General features: G+C 44.4%; 1 protein-coding gene across 1 annotated transcript; it reads left to right on the forward strand.

The window, feature by feature from the left end:
• The first annotated feature begins 9,022 nt into the window (after positions 1-9,022).
• GPR27 (G protein-coupled receptor 27) lies at positions 9,023-11,507 on the forward strand. Its single transcript, XM_032867398.1, has one exon. The coding sequence runs from the start codon at positions 9,042-9,044 to the stop codon at positions 10,167-10,169; it is 1,128 nt and encodes a 375-aa protein (XP_032723289.1). The 5' UTR covers positions 9,023-9,041; the 3' UTR covers positions 10,170-11,507.
• Positions 11,508-20,985: the final 9,478 nt, after the last annotated feature.

Consider the following 20,985-nt stretch of genomic DNA (forward strand, 5'->3'; position numbering starts at 1 on the left):
GACACTACTGAAAGAATAAAAAGATAAGCCATAGACCAAGAGAAAATATTTGTGACTCATGTGTCTGAAAAAGAACTTGCTTCTAGAACACATAAAGAACTCTCAAAAGTCAAGAAAAATAAGTGACTTAAGGGAAAAAAATGGACAAAAATTTGACCAGACTTCTCAGAAAAGAAGATATATAGATGGCAGATAAGCCCATATATATAGATGGCAGATAAGCAGATAAGCCCATGAAGATATATAGATGGCAGATAAGCCCATAAGTGCTCAATGTCATTAGTCATCATTTCCAACCTGGTAGAATTCTGTTCCTAGCCACACTACTGCAGAATAAAGGCAAAATAAGGGCATTTTCAGATGTATAAAAGTTTAAAACAGTTACCTCCAAATCACCTTTCTCAGGAAGTTTCTGATGTACATACAACCCCCTAAGAATGAAATGAAAGAACAAAACAAGAAAGAGAAAGATGTGGGTGTCAGGAAATGGGAGATGTGACATAGCTGCGAACTGAAGAGGCCAGCATGATTTTGATGGAAAATCCGAGGGCAACAGCTGTGCAGAGAGCTGTCCAGACCAGAAAGAAGAGAAACAAGGTTCCAGGAGAGAGGTCTCCAGGGATGAAAACACTACCGATCGACCAGATGATGAGAAACTTCAAGATTCTGTCAGAAAGTCGGAGGTCAAAGTGGCACATATCACATTAAGGGCGGGGAGGGGAAAGAGAAAAGATAATTATTCACTTTAAGGAAAACAAAACGGTGGTGCAATTGACACAAGGCAATTAATGTGATTCCCCTGTGATCTACACTATCCCACATGGAATCTCATGATCCCACATCTCACTAATGCTAAGCGGACTTGAACTTGTACTCATTAAGTGAGCTTTATGCAGGTTAGAAAGCAATTTAAGAGAGGCAGGGAAGGGGTGAGGGTTCAGAGGAGTGGAGCTGTTTAACCATCATGTCAAATAAGAAATGTGCCCAAGTCGTTACCTTCTATGTGACTTGTTTCACTGTCCAAATCTGTCTGCCTTGTCTCTAAGGTAAGCCTGGGTCTTACTCTTGAAGCTGCTCTCCCCAAAACAATGGTAATAATTCTGGCCAATGAAAGAGTCTGTCTCTGCCTCATCTAAATCAAAATCCAGTGCCAAGGCTGGCGGGTAGGGGGAGAGAAAGAATTGGTATGCGTGTGGGATGTGTACGCATACAGGGGGCGGGTATTTTAAATAGTCACTTTCCTTTCTCATTACAAGAAAGTTGTTGCATAATAGGTAACACAGTGAATCGAGAAATAGGAGGTACATCTCTAGAGATGTGTCTTGTGGGTCTCCTTTCCACAGCTCAGAGCATTTTATAAGGATGTGCCCCACGATCGGTTATCTTACAAATTACCGTCTCGGTGGTTCCTGGTCTGGACAGCAACAGTGATCAATGCACAATCTGACTTCTGAGTCAAGAGGACAGAGGTGGGAGAGAGGATTATAGCAGCAGAGCTCTGCCACGTGCGGTTCATACCCTTAGTCCAAACATAGCAGGGAGTGTGTGGACTAAGTCCAGGGACAGGTGTGACCCTACAGTCTTCGGCATTCAAAGAAGCACCCTTGTCCAGGGGGTTGCACTCAATCTCTAAAAAGCCAAGTTTAGGGTCACATCATGACTTAACCACTAGAGGGAGTTTCAACAGCTATTAAGCATAGTGGGAAAGAGAGGGGTCACCTAAAAGGCGGATTTTTTCTCACTTTGAGCCGTGGCTGTAAATCTTAGGGGGAAAAAAAAAAGAGAGAGAGAATTTAAATGGTGATAACATGTTAGTGCAGATTTTTGCTTCTTTTCCATATTGGAAGGGTTCATTTTCAGGGGATTAAAATACTGCCTACAACATAATGGTTTTTCTCAACTCTGTCTCAAGTGGTGCAACCCCCAGCTTAATATTTATATGATATCGATAGGTTTTCCTTCGTTATGAATTCATCAATGCAGCCCCGTACATATTTGCTAAGCACTTGGACCCATCAGGCCAGATGGTCTCAATTGTAACCTTGCTTCACCACTTTGTGCTGTGTGACCACAGACTTTGTGATTAACTGCTCTCATTAACATGAGACTCTGGGCTCCTCTTCTGTAAAATAGGAGTATAGGGCTTTGTAGGAGTAAATTGCATAATGTATGCAAAACCCCTCTAGAACATTAGCGGGTCTAAAAAAGACTAGTCTTCTAGTGGGCAGACAGCACAATATAAAGCAACTAAATAAGAATTTTACCCCCTCCTTCCAAGTTCACTTCTGCATCAAAGCATGTAAAAGCTGAAGCCGATCAAAGAGGCAACACGTGACCACAGGGTAAGGCACGACTTATTTCTGTGGTTCACCCCAGGAAAGGACATATGAATTCACACCTTAAAGGCATACATTCACTCAGAAAGCAGGAACAAGAAGTTCCCATTGTTTTCCAGGGCCTTATCCACCATTCATTCATTCATTTTTAAGTAGGCTCCACACCCACTGTGGAGCCCAGCGGGGGCTTGAACTTCCAACCCTGAGAGCAAGACCTGAGCTGAGATAAAGAGTTGGATGTGTAACTGACTGAGCCACCCAGGTGCTCCATCATCTACCTTTCAGAAAGGACACTGCCAAAGGACACAGAGGTGACCTGACTATATTATGAATTTTTTCACAATTCCGTATTTTCTTAGGACATTTACAGAGTTGGGGAACTACTAACACCACCTGAGTTTAGAACATTTTCAGCATCCCCCAAAACAAACCTAGTAACCCATTAGCAGTCACTCTCCAATCTCTTCTACCCTCAGCCCCTGGCAACCGCCAACTTACTTTTTGTCTACATGGACTTGTCTATTTGACATTTCGTATACACAGAACCCTATAGTACGTAGTCTTCTGTATTTGGGTTCTTTCTTTCAGCACAATGTTTTCAAGGTTCATCCATACTGCCGTAGATATCAGCACTTCATTCCTTTCTATGAGTGGGTATTCCATTCTATGGACCCGCCATATTGTGTTTATCCATTCACCCGCTGACGGACATTTGGATTGCTTCCTCCCCCTGGCCCTTCTGAAAAACACTTCTATAAACAGTTGCGTATGAATTTTTATGTGGACATTCTTTCACTTCTCTTGATTATATATATCTAGGAGTCTAAGTGGGTCATATGGTAACTCTATGTTTAACTTTTTGAGGAACTGCCAAACTATTTTTCTGAAACACCTACATCAAATTACATTCTTGCAGGAGGGTTCCAATCTCTCCACATCATCACCAGCATTTGTTATTGTCTTTTTGATAACAATCATCCTAGTTGGTATGAAGTTGTGTCTCATTATGGTTTTGATTTGCATTTTCCTAAGGACTAAAGATGTTAAGCATTTTTCCTTGACTTTATTGGCCATTTGTGTATCTTTCTGGGAAAATGCCTATTCAACTCCTTGGCCCATTTTTTAAAATTGGGTTATTTGTCTTTTTATTGTTGAGTTATATGAGTTCTTTATATATCCTGTACACAAGCCCCTCACCAGATGTAACTGAAAATATTTTCTCCAATTCTATAGGTTGTCTTTTCACTTTCTTGAAGGTATTCTTTGAAGGACAAACTTTAAAAGTTTTTAATAAAATCCAATTTATCTATTTTTCATTTTTTTAATTTATCTCTTTGCTGGTATATCAAAGAAATCACTGCCTAATCTAAAGTCACGAAGTCATGAATATTTATTCCTATGTTTTCTGCTAAGAGTTTTATAGTTTCAACTCTTGCTTCTAGGACTATGACCCATTTTGAGTTGATTTTTGTATATGGTTTGAAGCAGGCGTTCAACTTCATTCTTTTGCATGTGCAGAACCCCAACCATGAAGAGTTTTCACTACAGTGTTACACTACACCACATGTATACACATAAAGATACTCATTCAACATATACATGCAGCAAGAACAATATTTGAGATAGGAGCTGACCATCTTCTTCCTCTATTTTCCAAACTATTCTTTCCCAACATTCAAGTACAGAGCAGGCAGCCTTCCTTTCCTATGACAGGTTTATGTCAAGGTGGCCTCCTGGCTTTTATTTTTCCAAACACCTACATTCTGGAAGCACAGATTCCTAGGAGAACTGACCCAATCCCAGAAACACAAGGAAGGACTGGTTTTTCCCACTGTCGGAGTAGATAGGGATTCTCTAGGGATGAAGCAGAAGGGGAGAGGGGGTCTTCTGAGAGACAGGGGACCTGCACTTGGTATCCCAGACAGTGCGGAGAGGGTGTGTGGCTACATCGATATCATGGGCGTCTCCGCTCAGGTTCTCAACCCTAAGTCTGGCGGGAGGCGCTAAGAATCACAAAACCACAACAACGACCGACCAAACATTGGATGGAATACCTGACCTACACAGGCACACACTCTCCTTAAGGACGGCCTGCCATGGAGTGTGGGACTACGGCACACCATGAAAAAGCAGGCGTCGTGATGAAACCCAAGAAGCATTGAAAAGTTTACATTTTCTCTCCCCACCAGCAAGGCAAAATAAGCATTCAGAGTCAGAAATGAGGTTCCTAGGAAGCGGGGCACGAGTAATGTAGCCTTGATTTTACAGACTGACCTTCACACCACCACACAAATTCTGAGGAACCTCTATGTATATGGCATCCTGTTAGTCTAAGCTGGGGCAAAAAATACAGAAGCTCATCAAGACATGGTTAGCCAAGGCTAGTGTGGTAACAGCAAAAAGAGTTACTGTAGTAATCACTTATTACACACCACCTGTGTGCACACCCTGTGTACACTCTTTGTAATGGTTGACATCGACAATCTTCCCCAGAACAGACCTTTGAGATTCAGAGGTTTAAAGGATGCAAGGGACATGGCTAAAGATGCATCCTCGTAATGTGTGGGGTTTAGATGTGCACCCAGGTACACTAACTCCCAGTCCCTTTTCATTCCTACAGTTATGACTCCCTCCCACGGAGAGGCTAATGTGAGAGCTCTCCTTTGATAACCCAGTATCCAATAGGTATAGACTCTAGCTCATGTTTTCTAAGAGTTAGGATGGGCTTAAATCAAACCAATCTTCTCTGACTCAGTATTCAATGCCCCCATTGGCAGGCGACTGGTCAGGGATCTGAAGTTGGACAAGAGAGATCAGCCAAATTGGCTTCCATGACCATGGGACCCATGACTTTGAGTCTAACTGTCAAGATGCATCAACCAGTTCCTCCAGTTTGGATTCCCAATACCACTGACACTGCCTACAGGTGCAGCAAAAGAAGTGACATAATTGATTTGGGGGTAGAATCCCAACTTTTCTATCTACGTGCAAAAGGAAGAATTTGGTTATACGCAGAACAGACATTTTAGTCATAGAAAAAAGTCTCATAGAGCTGTTTTGCTTTGAAATGCAGCAACTTAAGTCTGTGCCTTAGAACTATATTTTAAATTCTTGTCTGATGCTTCCTAGAAACAATAAAAGGAAAGTAAGTTGGTTCTGGCAATAAAATGTTAATAGTTTTTCCTTAAGTATTAATCTACTGAACAAATGTTGAGAATGAAAGTCGTAGTCATGTAAATGCTGTGAGAGCCATGATATATGTATTTTCTTTTGCTGCTTCTGCTATTTGATCTTGGGCAAATAACTAAACCAAATCTCGAATCCCAAGCAGAAGCATATTGAACCATAGAGAGAAGTAGAAAACACATGGAAATATAAGTTATAAGAGACAGATGTCCCTCCTTTTGTGTCCTTTTCTGAGGAATAAACTCACCCCATTTGGGATTATATAATCATTTAACTTTCATTTTCTCATTGACACACTGAATATCATCACTGATGACCGCCAGACAGTCCACCATCCTGTCTTATAAGTCTTGTAAATGGCAACATTTGAGACTCAATGAGGTGAAGTGACTTGTCCAATGTCATGTGTTCATTAGGACAATTAATATTATTATTTCAACTAACCAATCTAAGAGTGAAAAGACCTGGATTCGCCTTTGCATTCAGCCATTAATGAGACTCTATAAAATAAAAGTGTCAGATACGATGGTTTTGAAAAATCCTTCCCTCTCTGAAAGGGCTATAAATCTGTGAACATGGACTTCAGTAGTTCTTGTTTGTTTTTCTTTCCAGAAACTCAGGAACTTTCTTTGCAGCTATGATTAAGACACAATACAAACAGAAGTTATGAGTTTGAGAGTCGAGACTCTGCCTCCCAATTCCAGCCCTTACATGTATGAGGAGGGAAAGCCTGAACAGATTACCTAACCTGTCCACCTCATCTGCAAAGCGACGACTGTCCCAGTACCTACTACATCCGGCCCTCACAATGATTAAATGAGGTAACATTTAACATCGGGGATTCAGGGGTTTCAGCATGGCGCATGGTACAGAGCAAATACTCCGTAAACAGAGGCTGCCATTAACATGACAGTAAAAGAACCAGATTTGGTGTCTTTGTGTGGGTTCTAAGAAGGCATCCCTTCTTTAGGGCAGAAGCAGCCCAAGTGCTAAGGTCCACTTCAAGGCAGGATTTCATTCTTGGCTATGGTCTGGCTTGCAAAAAAAAAAAAAAAAAAAAAAGCAAACAACAACAACAATTTCCCAATCTCCCTTCCTGCTAGGGGTAGCCAATGATGTGTTTGTAGTAGGAGAGGACTTCTCAAGAGCTCTCCAGAGGGGGCCTACTTAAATGGCAGGAACACTTTTGCACTTCCCTACTTTTCCTTTGTTTTTGCCTGGAATGCAGAAGCAATGGCTGGAGCGTCAGCAGCTTATGGGTCCTAGGGGGAAGGGCTAAAAGACTTTCAGAGATTCGGTCCTTGAGCCAATAATTCAAGGCCAGCAACCACTGACCTCCGGACTTCTTGTTTCATGAAGAAAATAAACACACATTCACATTCAGGCTACCAGTATCAATATGCAATTCCTAGCCAAAATATTCTCCAAAATCTATTTCTCTTTTCTGTCAACAAATATTGCAGACCTACAAGGTCAGCCACCTGTTTGTACCAGGCCCTTCTAGGAGTCCTAAGACAGACTGTCATTGGCCATCCCTTAAATTTTTACAAAAGGTCCAAACTGTCCTCGAGGTCCTTGTTACTCAGTGTGGTGTGAGGACCAGTAGCATTAATGGCACCTAGGAACTTGTTAGAAATGCAAAGTCTCTGGCTCCATCCAGACCCACTGAGTCAGAATCTGCATTTTAACAGGATCCCAGTGATGTCTGTGTACCTTACAGTCTGAGACTCGGACTAGACTTCCAGGCTCTACTCTGTTCTTCCTCTTAATTAAGCACTACTGCCAAAAGAATCTTCCTGAAGCACAGCCCTAACAATATCACTCTCCTTGGGATACTTCAGGTTACCTCACTGCCTATAGACTAAAGTTTAGACTCCTTAGCCTGATGGTCAAGGCCTTCCATGAGCTTATGTTCTCCTGGAAAGGCCCATCAAAGTGCCGGTCATGCACACCGTAGGTGGGCAATAAATAACGTTCTGTGTAAAAAAAAAAAAATAAAAAAAAAATCAGGGTACCTGAGAAACAACATATTCCTCATTACTGTTTTGGGGATAGAGTAGCACCAAAATCAAAACCAAAACAAAGACCCCCCCCCAAAAAAAAAAACAAACAACAATAAAATCAGCCAAAAAGCAAAACAGACATGGCCACTTGCCTTCATGGAGCTTACAGACAGGTTGGAAGGAGAGACGTCTAGATAATGAAAGGACCAAACGGTAAACGGTAAGTGCTATGAAGAAAATGAGCAGGCAGCCGTACCGAAAAAGACGGACTGGTCAGAAGGATGGCCCGCAGAGTGGGAAGCTTGCTCTGGGGCTGGACCAGGCAGAGGGAAAGGCACATGCAAAACCTTGAGAGAATTTGGTGTGTTTCACGACCGGAACACGCGCTGCCCTTTCAGGCTCACCCAGAAAAGAGATTCCCCTGGAGAAAGGTGTCATGGGGTGCACCTGAGAGAAAATGCTGTATTTCTGTTCCCTGACATAAGTCTTCACTGGGACCACAGGTGAGGCCGAGAGTAGGGCACGCGGCGGAGTCCCTGAGAGTCCAGCCCCGGCAATCAGACCCAGCGAAATCGGAGTCCCCGCTCGGCCACTTACTGGCTCTCACCTCCCTCGAGCCCCAAGCTTCTGCTCCCTCAGGTATAAAGTGATGTTAAGGATAGAACCAACTTTGGAGTTGCTGGGAACGTCAGGGAGATGACGCTTGTAGAGCTCCCCCAAGACTGCCACCCGCATCAGGGCTCGCCTGAAGCCCGGCGGTTACAGGAGGACGACGGTGACGATCGCTACTGTTAATCATTAGCTTGCGGCCAGAAGCAGCCTCGACCCCCAGATTCCGGTCAGCCTCCGCCTCCCCAGGCCCCCCGACCCTGCCGTCCCTAGCCACCTCCCCTTGCGCACGGCCACCGTGACCCCAGCGCGGACGCCGGACGCCGCCGCCGGACCCCCGTTACCTGGGGCCAAACGCGACTTGTCGCCACCTCGCGTCCTGGGCCCTGCCTCCCTCCCGGCCGCCTCCCGGCCCCGCGGCTGCCGCGGCGGCGCCCCCAGGCCAGCCCGGCCCGGGCCGCGCGGGCTGCCTCGGCGGGGCTGGCGGCGGCGGCCACGTTGCGCGCTCCGGCGAAGGGGAGGGGGCTCCGCGGCGGCGGCGGCGGCGGCGGGCCCGGCGGGGGGCAGAGCCAAGAGGCGCGGCGGCGGCGGCGGCCGAGGAGGAGGAGAAGGCGGAGGATGCGGGGGGCTGCGGGCGGCGGCGCGGCCCTGTCCGCAGTGAAGCCCGCGGCGCCCGAGGTGCAGGGAGTGGCCGTCGCCTCCTGCGCGCATCATTCCTGAGATGGCGGCGGCGGCGGCGCGGCGGCTCGGAGAGCCCGGGAGGGGCCAGCCGGGCGCGGGCTGATCCCCGCCGGCCGGGAGCTCGCCGGAGGGCCCGCGCGGCGGCGGAACCCGGGCGGGGAGGCCCGGGGGGGCGGCGAGGCCGGGAGCGGCCCCGGAGCGGAGCGCACGGCCCGGGGAGGCCGCGATGGCGAACGCTAGCGAGCCGGGCGGCGGCGGCGAGGCGGCCGCCCTGGGCCTGAAGCTGGCCACGCTCAGCCTGCTGCTGTGCGTGAGCCTGGCGGGCAACGTGCTGTTCGCGCTGCTCATCGTGCGGGAGCGCAGCCTGCACCGCGCCCCGTACTACCTGCTGCTCGACCTGTGCCTGGCCGACGGGCTGCGCGCGCTCGCCTGCCTCCCGGCCGTCATGCTGGCGGCGCGGCGTGCGGCTGCCGCGGCGGGGACGCCGCCGGGCGCGCTGGGCTGCAAGCTGCTCGCCTTCCTGGCCGCGCTCTTCTGCTTCCACGCCGCCTTCCTGCTGCTCGGCGTGGGCGTCACCCGCTACCTGGCCATCGCGCACCACCGCTTCTACGCCGAGCGCCTGGCCGGCTGGCCGTGCGCCGCCATGCTGGTGTGCGCCGCCTGGGCGCTGGCGCTGGCCGCGGCCTTCCCGCCCGTGCTGGACGGCGGCGGCGGCAGCGACGACGAGGACGCGCCGTGCGCCCTGGAGCAGCGGCCCGACGGCGCCCCCGGCGCGCTCGGCTTCCTGCTGCTGCTGGCCGTGGTCGTGGGCGCCACGCACCTCGTCTACCTCCGCCTGCTCTTCTTCATCCACGACCGCCGCAAGATGCGGCCCGCGCGCCTCGTGCCCGCCGTCAGCCACGACTGGACCTTCCACGGCCCCGGCGCCACCGGCCAGGCGGCCGCCAACTGGACGGCGGGCTTCGGCCGCGGGCCCACGCCGCCGGCGCTCGTGGGCATCCGGCCGGCTGGGCCCGGCCGCGGCGCGCGCCGCCTCCTCGTGCTCGAGGAGTTCAAGACGGAGAAGAGGCTGTGCAAGATGTTCTACGCCGTCACCCTGCTCTTCCTGCTGCTCTGGGGGCCCTACGTCGTGGCCAGTTACCTGCGGGTCTTGGTGCGGCCCGGCGCCGTCCCCCAGGCCTACCTGACGGCCTCCGTGTGGCTTACCTTCGCCCAGGCCGGCATCAACCCAGTTGTGTGCTTCCTCTTCAACAGGGAGCTGAGGGACTGCTTCAGGGCCCAGTTCCCCTGCTGCCAGAGCCCCCAGACCACCCAGGCCTCCCTCCCCTGCGACTTGAAAGGCATCGGCTTATGAGGGGCTCTCGAGCCACGGACGCCCCACCCGGCCTTTCCCTTTGGCTCGGACAGTGAGGTCGTCCCTCCCCTTGCGGCCACCTTGTTGATTTTCTAAGCTGCCTTCGAGATGACTCTCCCAACTGGATCAGCACTTGGGCTGTACAGAGAGACTACTTTTTCGAGGGGGAGGGATGGGTTTCGATGTTCCAGCCCCACCCCAGCTCCGTGCATTTGTCCTACTAAGTGTATTTTCATCCTGACAATAGGCCTTGGAGTCTTTGTACTGGTACTGAAACTGACGTCTTTTATTCTATGTGTTTTTCTTTCTTCCTTTCTTTCTTTTTTTAATACAGGCTAAACTAATTTTCTTCATGCAACGTTTCCTAAAGACCATGGCCTGTTTTCTACAGAAGCTATTTTTGACAACCTCAAGTGGCATTACATTTTGCAGTGAAGTAGAGGAACCTAGGGGGACTTCACAAGTTTGACTTCTTGAGGGTCTTCTGTTGGAAGCAGGAGAAAGGGGGAGAAATTGTCTTAAGTTCCCTCTGAGTTGCCGGCCGGCCGTGGGGTCCGTTGCGCTGCCCTGGCTCGTTGAAAGGGTTGAAAACTTTGTTCGGTATTGATAATGAATTTAAAGAGCAGAAACGGGAATGTCAAGTTGCAAGGCGGTGTTTGTAAGCAGTAACAAGTAATGGGATTTGTTTCCTACCTTACTTTCTACTACTAGAAAATACACATCAGCTACAACTGCTCTCTGTATTATACCAATCTTGAGTGGAAACATTTCTGTAAAATTGTAACTTTTAAAAGAGTAAAAGTGTTTTGGTTAGTGATGGTGTGGAGAAAATACAGTATTGCATGTTTTTGTGCTGATTGTGGCTCACGGATTGGGAAGGCTCTGAGAAGCAGAGTACGAAATCAGAATTGCTTAGGTATTTTTTGCCAATAAAGATTAAAATACGTTTAGGGAAGCAGCTTGTGCTTTGAGAAGCCCAGTTTTATTCTGTCTTATGAAACGAATTTCCACTTTGAAAATGGTTCTTCTTTTGTTCATGGTATAAATGAATGGAACATAATGATACTCTACTTCTACAAGACAAAGCATTTCCTTAAAATGTTTGCTAGATTAAGCTGTGCTGTTCATCTGATGGATATTTTAAATTAATAATGACAACCATAATTTTAAATACTTGTTAGACATATTGTAATCTTAAATGGAAAGACTAAATTCTGCAAGTACTGTATAATATTTTTTGCTTATAATGCTACATTTTTATTAATGTACCTTACGTTTTGAGGATTTATATCTGTATTTCTCTTTGCATTATACAAATATACCAGTATTTTCATTCTGGAGTGGTTTCTTGTTGCTGTTGCCTGAGGCTGTGACTGGTGGTAAGACACTTCTAAATATGATATTCATGTTCCATTAGCCTTTTGTGCATGCCTATTTGGTTGACCATCAGCATATTTAAGACATTTGGAGTCTTGTTAACTTAAAATGCAAGATAAAAATCTGCAAATCTTCTCTTTAAAGAAACAGTAGATGTATATACTGCTTTTATAACTTTTTTAATGAACATACAAAACACGAGAGTGAGCATTTTGATAAAAATAACTAAATAAGGTGCAGTAAATATCTTGAAGTTTACTATAATAGAGGATAATATGAAGTGTTCAGTCCCAGAGACATAAGCCAAAATAAGAAGGGGTGGCCAGTTTATCTCTGACAAAGGCATTGCTTTGTCTGTAGCAGACAGTCTGTGAAGATGGTCTCATATTTGGAAAATATGATTAAATATTACCCTATTTCTTCCCAGATCATGAGACCAGATAGATATTAATTCTCCAAGAGCAGCTTGTCAGAAATCTCAGCTAACCTGAAGACAGAGAGGCGGGGAAGTAAATCTCATCTTAAACCGCCCCCCCCATCCTAGTGATCCATGTTAAAAAAAAAAAAGAAGAAGAAGAAGAAGAAGTCTCTAAGCCAATGGCCCTATATATATGGCTTTGAGTTCATGGATATTTTTTTCATAGGAGAATCCATAAGCCAGTGATCCTCAAATTTTAATATTCATTATAATTACATGAAGTGCTTGCAGAGTCCAGAGATTTCGTATTAGGAGGGGTTGAGGTTGGACCCAAGAAAGAACATCCTTAAGAGGTACCCCAGTTGTCCAGAGAGAGACCAATAGGCCTTTGTGTTCAGACATAAGATCTATTTTAGATGCCATGTCTATAAACTCGGTTATCTGGTTTTGGTTTTGTTGTGTTTTATTCTGATTAGATGGATGATTTCTAATGAGAGTTCAGGTGAAGAGTAATGAGAAATGACAGCCAACTGTAAAGGGAACAGAAGAACAAAGGCAGAGAAATGAGCTATCTATGGGAATAGTGTGTAGAGGCAAAATGCCCCTCACACCTCCACAGCTTTTTGGATCAATGACTCTATTAACATGTACTTTGATTGCTAATTATATTAATAAAACATCATCAAGAAAAAGTTTAGTTGTGTTTCAGAATACTCTACTTGTTGTACCAGGGCAGGTACAAGGTCTTTGGGGAAGACTTCCATTAAAATAGCTCGTTTGTTTATTTGGGAAGTTAATTTAGCACATCTCTACCCTCCCCCTGCTCCCATGAGATAACAAGTTCTCCCTGAACTTGAAGCAATAGAAAGTAGATTCCTTGTGTATAAATCTTCATTAGCACATCCTGGCATGGAACTATTGGGTCAAAAATAAGAATTCTTAGGTGTTTTCATATCATATGTCTAAAAGTTTCACAGGAAAAGGATTATTTATATTTCCACCTGTGTTCCCTTTTTAAAAAAAATGAAATATCTCAAATGGGAAAGCTGTAATAAATCAATAACCATAATGACAATAATCTCTGTATCCATTATCCAAGCTTGACAAATCTTACCAGTTTTGCCATACTGGTTTCCACTGCCCTTTTCGTTCCTTGACTCTTTTTTCTAATCTTTGTTCCTCTTCTCTTACTGCCTTTCTCCATCCTTTCCTCCCTCCCTTTCCTTTCTTCCTTTTTTCCCTTTCTTCTCTCTTTTTAAGAGAAATAAAACAAGACACAATTATTTTTGCCAAGTCTTTGGTCTCACTACCACCCCCTACCTTTTCTAATGCCCTCCCTATCTGCTAAGAGGTAAAAGGTCCTGCGTCCTAGGGCTGAGTTAGGGGTTCATTTTGCAGGGGGATGACTGGATGGGCAGGATTAGGTCTACCGTTTATGGTCTTTCTGAGGCTTACAGGAGGGAGTGCAAACTTCTTTGCCTGACACAAAAGGCCTTTCACTGTCCGGCCCCTCCATGCCCCTGGCCTCATCCTCTCTGTGCATTTCCATCTCTTCCTTTTCTGATGACCTTTGTATAAGCTCTCCTTGGAAAGCCCATGTCCCCTTCTCTGCCTGGAAATCCTTCACCCACCCCTCCAGGGTAGAGGCAATAGTCACGATATTTAAGAACTGGGATGGCAGAGGGCTAACTCAACTCTACATCCATACCCCTGGGTCCTGGCTGACCATCAGGTTTGTGCTGGCCCCAGATCTAAGATTTCTGCAAGCCCTTCTAGGCCCAGCCACCCCTCCTCTGGGTTCTCCTGGCCCATTTTGTTTACCTGCATGAATCCTCATGTGTGGCCATGGCTCCCAGCTCCCTTAGGTCTCACCTCTTCCCACTCCTTTCCCAGGCCCTGTCTTCCAGCCACTCCATCAGTGCCAGTGCCCTGAGCAGATAATACTGTCATACCTACATGGCTTTACATGCATTGTTCCTTGTGTCCAAAGTCCTCAGGCCCTTGACCCCAACTCAATTGCTACTAAGCCTTCAGATGTAAGGGATGAATTCCCAGATATAAGAGGTGAACTAACCTATGCAAAGAAAGAGGGAGTTCATTTTAGGGCAGACCTGCAAAATATTCAAGTCTCCAAACCCATGCATTAGATCCAAGTGCCATGGTGGTAGCAAATGTATCGTCTTACCAGCATTTTGAGTAGTCTTTGCACCAAGATGGCCTAGGTTATAAAATGTAGTGGATGCAAAATACTCTTCTCTAGTAGATGTGTTTTTCTTTGTCACCTGCCAAGACCACTGAGTTTCAGGATTCCCTCTATGAGGGGTAAAGGGGTAAACCTTCTCTACTCACCCTCATTCTAGACCACTGTGGCACTATTAGCTGCTTCTGGAGTGAATGGAAATTAAGGCAGACTTGATCTGACTCCAAGGGGTTCCTTATACCTTTCTTCCAACTTAGGCAAGACTTTTGGGGTCCAACCCAGCCCACGAATAGAACTCTCTTGTTTTCCCCCACCCCCATTGCTTCCTTTCTTTTGGGATGTTTTGGTGAGGATTAGATGCTTGGAGCCACAGCAGCCATCTTGCAGCCATGAGAAAAGATACTGTCAACACAGTGAAGGTAGCAGACCAGAAAAATAAAAAGAACAGGCATCTGTCTTAACATTGTTGAGCTATTTAACCAAATAAGCAACCTCATATCTACAGACTCTGGTCTTGAAATAAATACTACTATTGCTTCAGGCACTACTATTCGGTGCTTCAGGCACTAATATTGCTGGTTTTTGAAATAACAGTTAACTGCAACAATACTTAAAATATTCAACTCCCTCCACTCCTTTGATGGGTATGCTAGATATCTTGGAACTGTATTTACAAAGTTAAAAAAAAAAAAGACTTATTTAATCACTCTTTCCAACTATCAGGTCATTCAGCCTGCTGTTAACTGTTAAATTAACCTGTCTCTGGAGAAAGTAGATTTGACTTGATTTCTTAGAATGAAATAAATCTGGAAGATTAAAAATATACCTATTACTAGGCTGGTTTTGATCAGTGTATGTTTAAGATTTTGATTTCATAAATCTAGTTACAAGAAAATGGAAAACCACTTGAATGAATCCATCTACAGTAATCAACAGGTATTGTAAGCTAATAGGGCAGTTTCTGTTGGCAGTGCAGGAGGACACAGGGGTATGGAAGGTCTAGTTCTCCTGCTAATGAGTTAGCAAGCTAAGTGGAGAAACCTGGCAAACATGCCCCAAACCACAAATCAAGTCAGAACATAATATATGCCCAAAGAGAGATCTAGATAGAAAGCTTGGGGATAATGAGGAGATCAGACATCATAATCAATTGTCTGAGACAGGCCCTAAGCATTCTAGCCCTGGTTACCCAAATGAGGAAAGCAGAAAGAACCAAAAGACTGGAACAAAAATTGCCCAGTTGCCATGTTCCCCCACCTCTCATGTTCTTAAGTTACCTTCTCACTCACACATCTTCCCCATTCTGGTGTCCATTTTTAAAGTGAATCCCTCTAGGGGCATCTGGGGGCTCAGTTCGTTAGGCATCTGCCTGGTTAAGTGTCTGCCTCTGGCTCAGGTCCATGATCTCAGGGTCCTGAGATCGAGCCCCTGGTCAGAGTCCCTGTTCAGAGAGGAGTCTGCTTCTCCTTCTCCCTCTGATCTCCCTCCCTGCTTGTGCGTGCTCACTCCTTCTCTCTCTCTGCCTTGGATTAAAAAATAATAATAAAAGAAAAAACTTTAAAAAATAAAAAATGAAGTAAATCTCTCTAATGCAATAAAACCACCTAATTCTCTCCTCAGCATTTTCTATTACACTTCTCCTCAAATAGTCAAGTGCCAGTAAAGAATGTAGCCATTTTAATGAAGTTTGTTACACAAAATCTTGCCTCAAGGAGAGCCAGCAAAGACATTATTGGTTAGAAGAGTCAGAACGTAATAGAAACGAAACAGTTAGTCTTTAAGAAGACCACTCCACTACCCTCCCAAAAGAAGAAAAAGTAGCAGGTTTACCCCACAGAAAAGGGTATTTTGTGCTTTGGGTCAAGGATAAGGGAGGGGGAGAGACTTAGTAGGTATTTAACTCACTCTGTATCCTGGTTGCAGTCATGTCAGATAAACAGCTTGAAATTTATATGCACAAGTCCCAAGTCTTGAAGTCACCTCAAATTACACATGAAAACAGGTAAAACTATTTTAAGTTGCAATGTCAAGGCATAAATGCAATTCTTTTACTTCTTGGTAACATTAGACAGACAGGTACATTAAGGTTATTATTATTTGGCTTCTAGGAGGAATAATTTAGTCATTTATAAATTAAGATTTAAGTGGCCAGCCTACGCTAGGTGGAGAACATGCAAACTATTGGTTAAGTGTATGTTTTAAGATTTACCTGATTCATTTCTATTACCTGAATTATGCCAGCCTGTGTAGCCTTCTAGGATGGGAAATCTTATTTTCTGCCCGGCTATGATATCTGAGAAGCACATACTGTTTTTTGGTTAGGACTTGTCTTGGAACCTGCAAAGTGTAATAAACGGTTTCATTTTCTTGAAATATAGATGTGCTGCAATTTCAAAAGGCTTTGAAAAATTATCAAAGTTTCAATGCTGACTTAATACATGCCTTACAGAATATTCTCCGGAGATCATGAAATGTAAATGCATGAGACGATGAAAATTTTCCTTGTCTTTTTCATGTAACATATTTATTTTTTCCCCTTTTATTCCTCCAGGTGTTTCTCCCATGTGTTTCCTGAGTACTGACCAATTTGCATGGCGGTATGCTTCTACGAAGGCAGAAGGAGAGGAGATAAGGAAGAACCCCTGTCCCACGTATTTCTTCGGCAGAGTGACATAAAGAGTGAAACTGTACAGTGTGTAATTCTTTCAACCCACAGTCACGAGCCATTTAATTAGCATATCTATCTTGAGGAATTATGGGATACCCGGAGCTATTTCTAGAATTTGATTTGCATAATTGTTCTAATCCTTTATGAGTATGGTGACATGTGGTCTGACAAAAGATTTTTTAAAATTTCTAAGTTACCTTATAAGTTTTATAAAGATATTAGAATTAAACACCTTTAGATATATATTTAATAACCTGCCTCTATTGAAAGGAACACAATTATACAAAGGCATAATTAGTCTTCTGCTAATGGCATATTATTTTACTTTTTGCTACTTGAAAAAACAGCTTTGTTCACTGAAAGTTTGTCATTTAAAGTTTTTATCTAGCACCTCTTGGTGAGATTAAAATTCACTTAAACATCCTAAGAAAATTTACAGCTGTAATGGACCTCAGTGATGTTCCCTGTCTCTTTCTTAATCCATGGGTAGATGACATATTTTAGAAGAGTGGGAGCAGGAAATGGATTTACGCATTTTCTTAGGTTGCTTACTTTTATGTCTAAAAATTTCCATAATAAAAAGTTTTTGGTTTGGGGGTACCTGGGTGTCTCAGTCATTAAGTGTTAAGCGTTAAGCATCTGCCTTCGGCTTGGGTCATGACCCCAGGGTCCTGGGATGGAGCCCCGCATCTTATCAGGCTCCCTGCTCTGCGGAAGCCTGCTTCTCCCTCACCTCCTCCCCCTGATTGTGATCCCTCTCTTGCTGTCTCTCTCTCTGTCAAATAAATAAAATCTTAAAAAAAAAAAAGTTTTTGTTTTGCCTGGATGAGCCACATACACTCAAGCCAGCCTCAGCCCCGCCTATAGGGAACAGGTCCATTCCCTGTCACACTGAGAAAACTCAGTTTGGGAAGCTTACCAATAGCTATTCAGATCTAACAATACAAAAACAGTCTTCTCCAACTTCTTGTAAAGCTTTTGAGTTTCTGCAACAGAAACGTTTTTCACAAATTATATCATATTTTACTCAAGACAGTGAAAATCTGGATTTAAACAACATGGAAATTTGCTCAGAAGTGCACTATAAAGCTATGATATCTCTCATCTGTGACTGAGGTTATTTTATGTGAGCCCTTTGCCTTAAGCTTTAAAGAGTGGCTTATAAAAAAAATGGCTTCCTTGCAACAGTAAACTGTACAGAGCTGATGTACAACTGAGAGTTCTTTGGTTGGCTATTAAAATGTATCCAATGTTTACCTTTTCATGACTTTGAATACAAATGATACTTTATTTTCAGCAGACCTATTTTGTAGAGCCCCACTTGGAGGTTTAACTTATCTTTTAATACTGTCATCTCAAATTTTGTTTGATACTGAAACAAAATTTAGGGGCCCCTGGATGACTCAGTTGTTAGGCAGCTCCCTTGGGCTCATCAGGTCATGATCCCAAGGTCCTGGGATTGAGCCCTGCATTGGGCTCCCTGCTCACTGGGAGGCCTGCTTCTCCCTCTCCCACTTTGCGAGCTTGTGTTCCCTCTCTTGCTGTGTCTCTGTCAAATAAAAAAAAAAATCTTTTAAAAAAATATTTATACGAGCAGATGGAAAATATCTTCAGACTAAACCAGTGTCTCTCGCAGGGGGACTATCTACCCCTACGCATTCACTTGGTAAAATCTAGAGACATTTTGGGGTGTGACAGCTCAGGGGAACTAATGGCATCTGGTGGGTGGGGGACAAGCGTGCTGCCGAACAGCCTATAAAACACAGGATTGTCCCTCAGAACAAAAAATGGCCTGGCCCAGAATGTCTGTAGTGTCGGTGTCCAGAAATCTCCACTAAAGTGAGTGGATGCCTGGAAACATCCCTTCCAGCTGCCGTTCCGGGGGGCAGGCCATGGTCTTGTCTGGCCAGCACAATTCATGAGTAGGGACCCCAGGGCTCCTTCATAGGGATGAAGAATGCCGTGGACACATGTATGCACGTGATATAGATGAGACCGTGCTTTTATCATCAGAAATCAGGTTCACATCATGATTTTCCACTTTCTGGCTTTTACTCTCTTGTGGCATATATGTTTTATTTAAATGCTTACTAGTGGGAGTTACTCATTTACAATTTGCTGCAACATTGGACTTTCTCGAGCACTGGGATGATTTATGGGCCCTGTAAGATGGAATGAAATCTGGAGAGTTATTGGAAAGTGGGGCTGGCAGAGGGGCCAGCTGGGAAAACTGTCACCTGGGAGGGTTTGCCTGGAGGAAGAGATCCATGGCTCCACGCCCTGCCTCAGGGCTAGTGCCAGAGCCCAGGGACCAGTTAGGCTGCATCCGGCCTGCTTCCCTCATCTAATTCCAAGAAACTTTGAATAGACTCCTCAAATGAGCTATGAAACCGCAGCTAAAACTCTCACACGGGACCCTTCTGTGATTATCCTTCCAGAAGTCGTGGTGGGGGGGAAAATCCCTAGATTCATTTATGCTTAAGGATCATGGGAACTTCTGAGGGTGGCAAGACAATTAGCTACTTCTAATCTGACTACAAAGTTGTCTTGCCAAAGGGTGTCCCAGCGGAGCAGTAGCTTCCCTTTAGAAGCATATTTCTTTATTCTTTCTCAGTGGCTCTCAATCATGGGTGCACCTGAGAATCAAATAAGTAGCTACAAAAAAAAAAAAAAAAAAAATCCCGTTTTTCAAATCAAAATGGTCCTCAAATTTAATCCTCTCAAAAACTGAGGTTAGGAAATTCTGAGTGGGATGAAATTTCTGATATTAAAACCAATGAAGAAGAAAATTGGCTTACATGTGTGATCTCTCCCTGGACTGACTTTGTAGAGCTCTGACCACAGAACAACACTGAAACGCTGGGAAGGATGAAGGTCTTCAGTTAGATAAGAAGGTCTGTAAGGAAATAGTTGTGGCACAAACTCTTCCATGGTTTAAAAAAAAAAAAAAAAGTGATGCTTAAAGAAAAAAAAAGAGGTTGAAGTCAGACATGACAGTTTTCATGAAAGTCAATGTTTGTAAAGGAATCTAAGGGTCCACCTGAGTTTGGCTGGTGCTGGCAGAAGATCTATTTCTATCTTAGAATGGATAGAATCCATTCACAATATTTACATCAAAGTAGACTGCTGACTTTTAACAACTTCTTATGTAAATTCTCACTTTGCCTTTCCTTGCAGACATTCTGGCCTATGAGATGTGGCCAACTTCAGTGAGAAAGCATCCTGGGGATGGGAAGAAACAGTACCACGGTCTTTATAGTGCAAGACTTTGTGTGCTTTGCATGCATTTATCTTAAAAAATCTCCATGGAACATGACTATAAGTTTTTTGAAATAATTATTTGAAAAGTGCTAACTTCGGTGACAAGCTAAAAAGAGTACTAACCAAATAAAGTTGTAGGAGTTATTCCCCAATAAAAATAATAACCCAGAGCAGAGATACCAAATGATGAAGTTCTGTTTTTCTCTGAATGGCGGCGAGCAAGTCAGGAAACATGGTTCTGTTTCCCACACACACTTTACATTCCTTGTCCTGGCTGTGTCCTACGGTCTACCTCTTTGTAGTGATTTTTTTAAATTGAATTGGTATATATAAAACTAAAATTTTATGAGTTTGTTTGATTTTTTTTTTAACTTGGGGGAAAATGGATGATTGATCCAATCAAGTGTTTACAATTTATGGAAAAGGGTGTCTCAACCATTATATGAAGGCGACATTTAGCCCAACGGCTGCAGTACGTTTCTTTATCTGTAATTCCACTTGCTGAAGTCGGTGTTTTTTCCAACAGACTCACTGAGGAATGCTTCTTGCACACATAGGAAACTGAACCAAAAATAATACTTCTATGCCCAGGTATGGTAATGAGTACAGCAAAATCCCATACATTTACAGGACACATTAGCCCCAAGGGTAAAGTTACACACAATGTGCAACTGTCAGCCTTGGCTGAATCAGTAACTACAAAATGGACAAATTTTTTTTTTTTTTTTTTTTTGCAACAGTCGGTTGGCATGGTCAAGTTTAGTCAGTTAAACACATTTCATAAGTTGTTTATTTGCGACATTGATTCCATTTACAATACTTGGTGGGGTTTTTCAAGGTTCTTCATCACTGTTCAGCTAACACCTAGCCTCCTGCCTAACGGCCCGTGATA

The sequence above is a fragment of the Lontra canadensis genome, unplaced genomic scaffold (genome assembly GCF_010015895.1).
Source record: "Lontra canadensis isolate GAN:19392208 unplaced genomic scaffold, GSC_riverotter_1.0 scaffold34, whole genome shotgun sequence".
NCBI lineage: Eukaryota > Metazoa > Chordata > Mammalia > Carnivora > Mustelidae > Lontra > Lontra canadensis.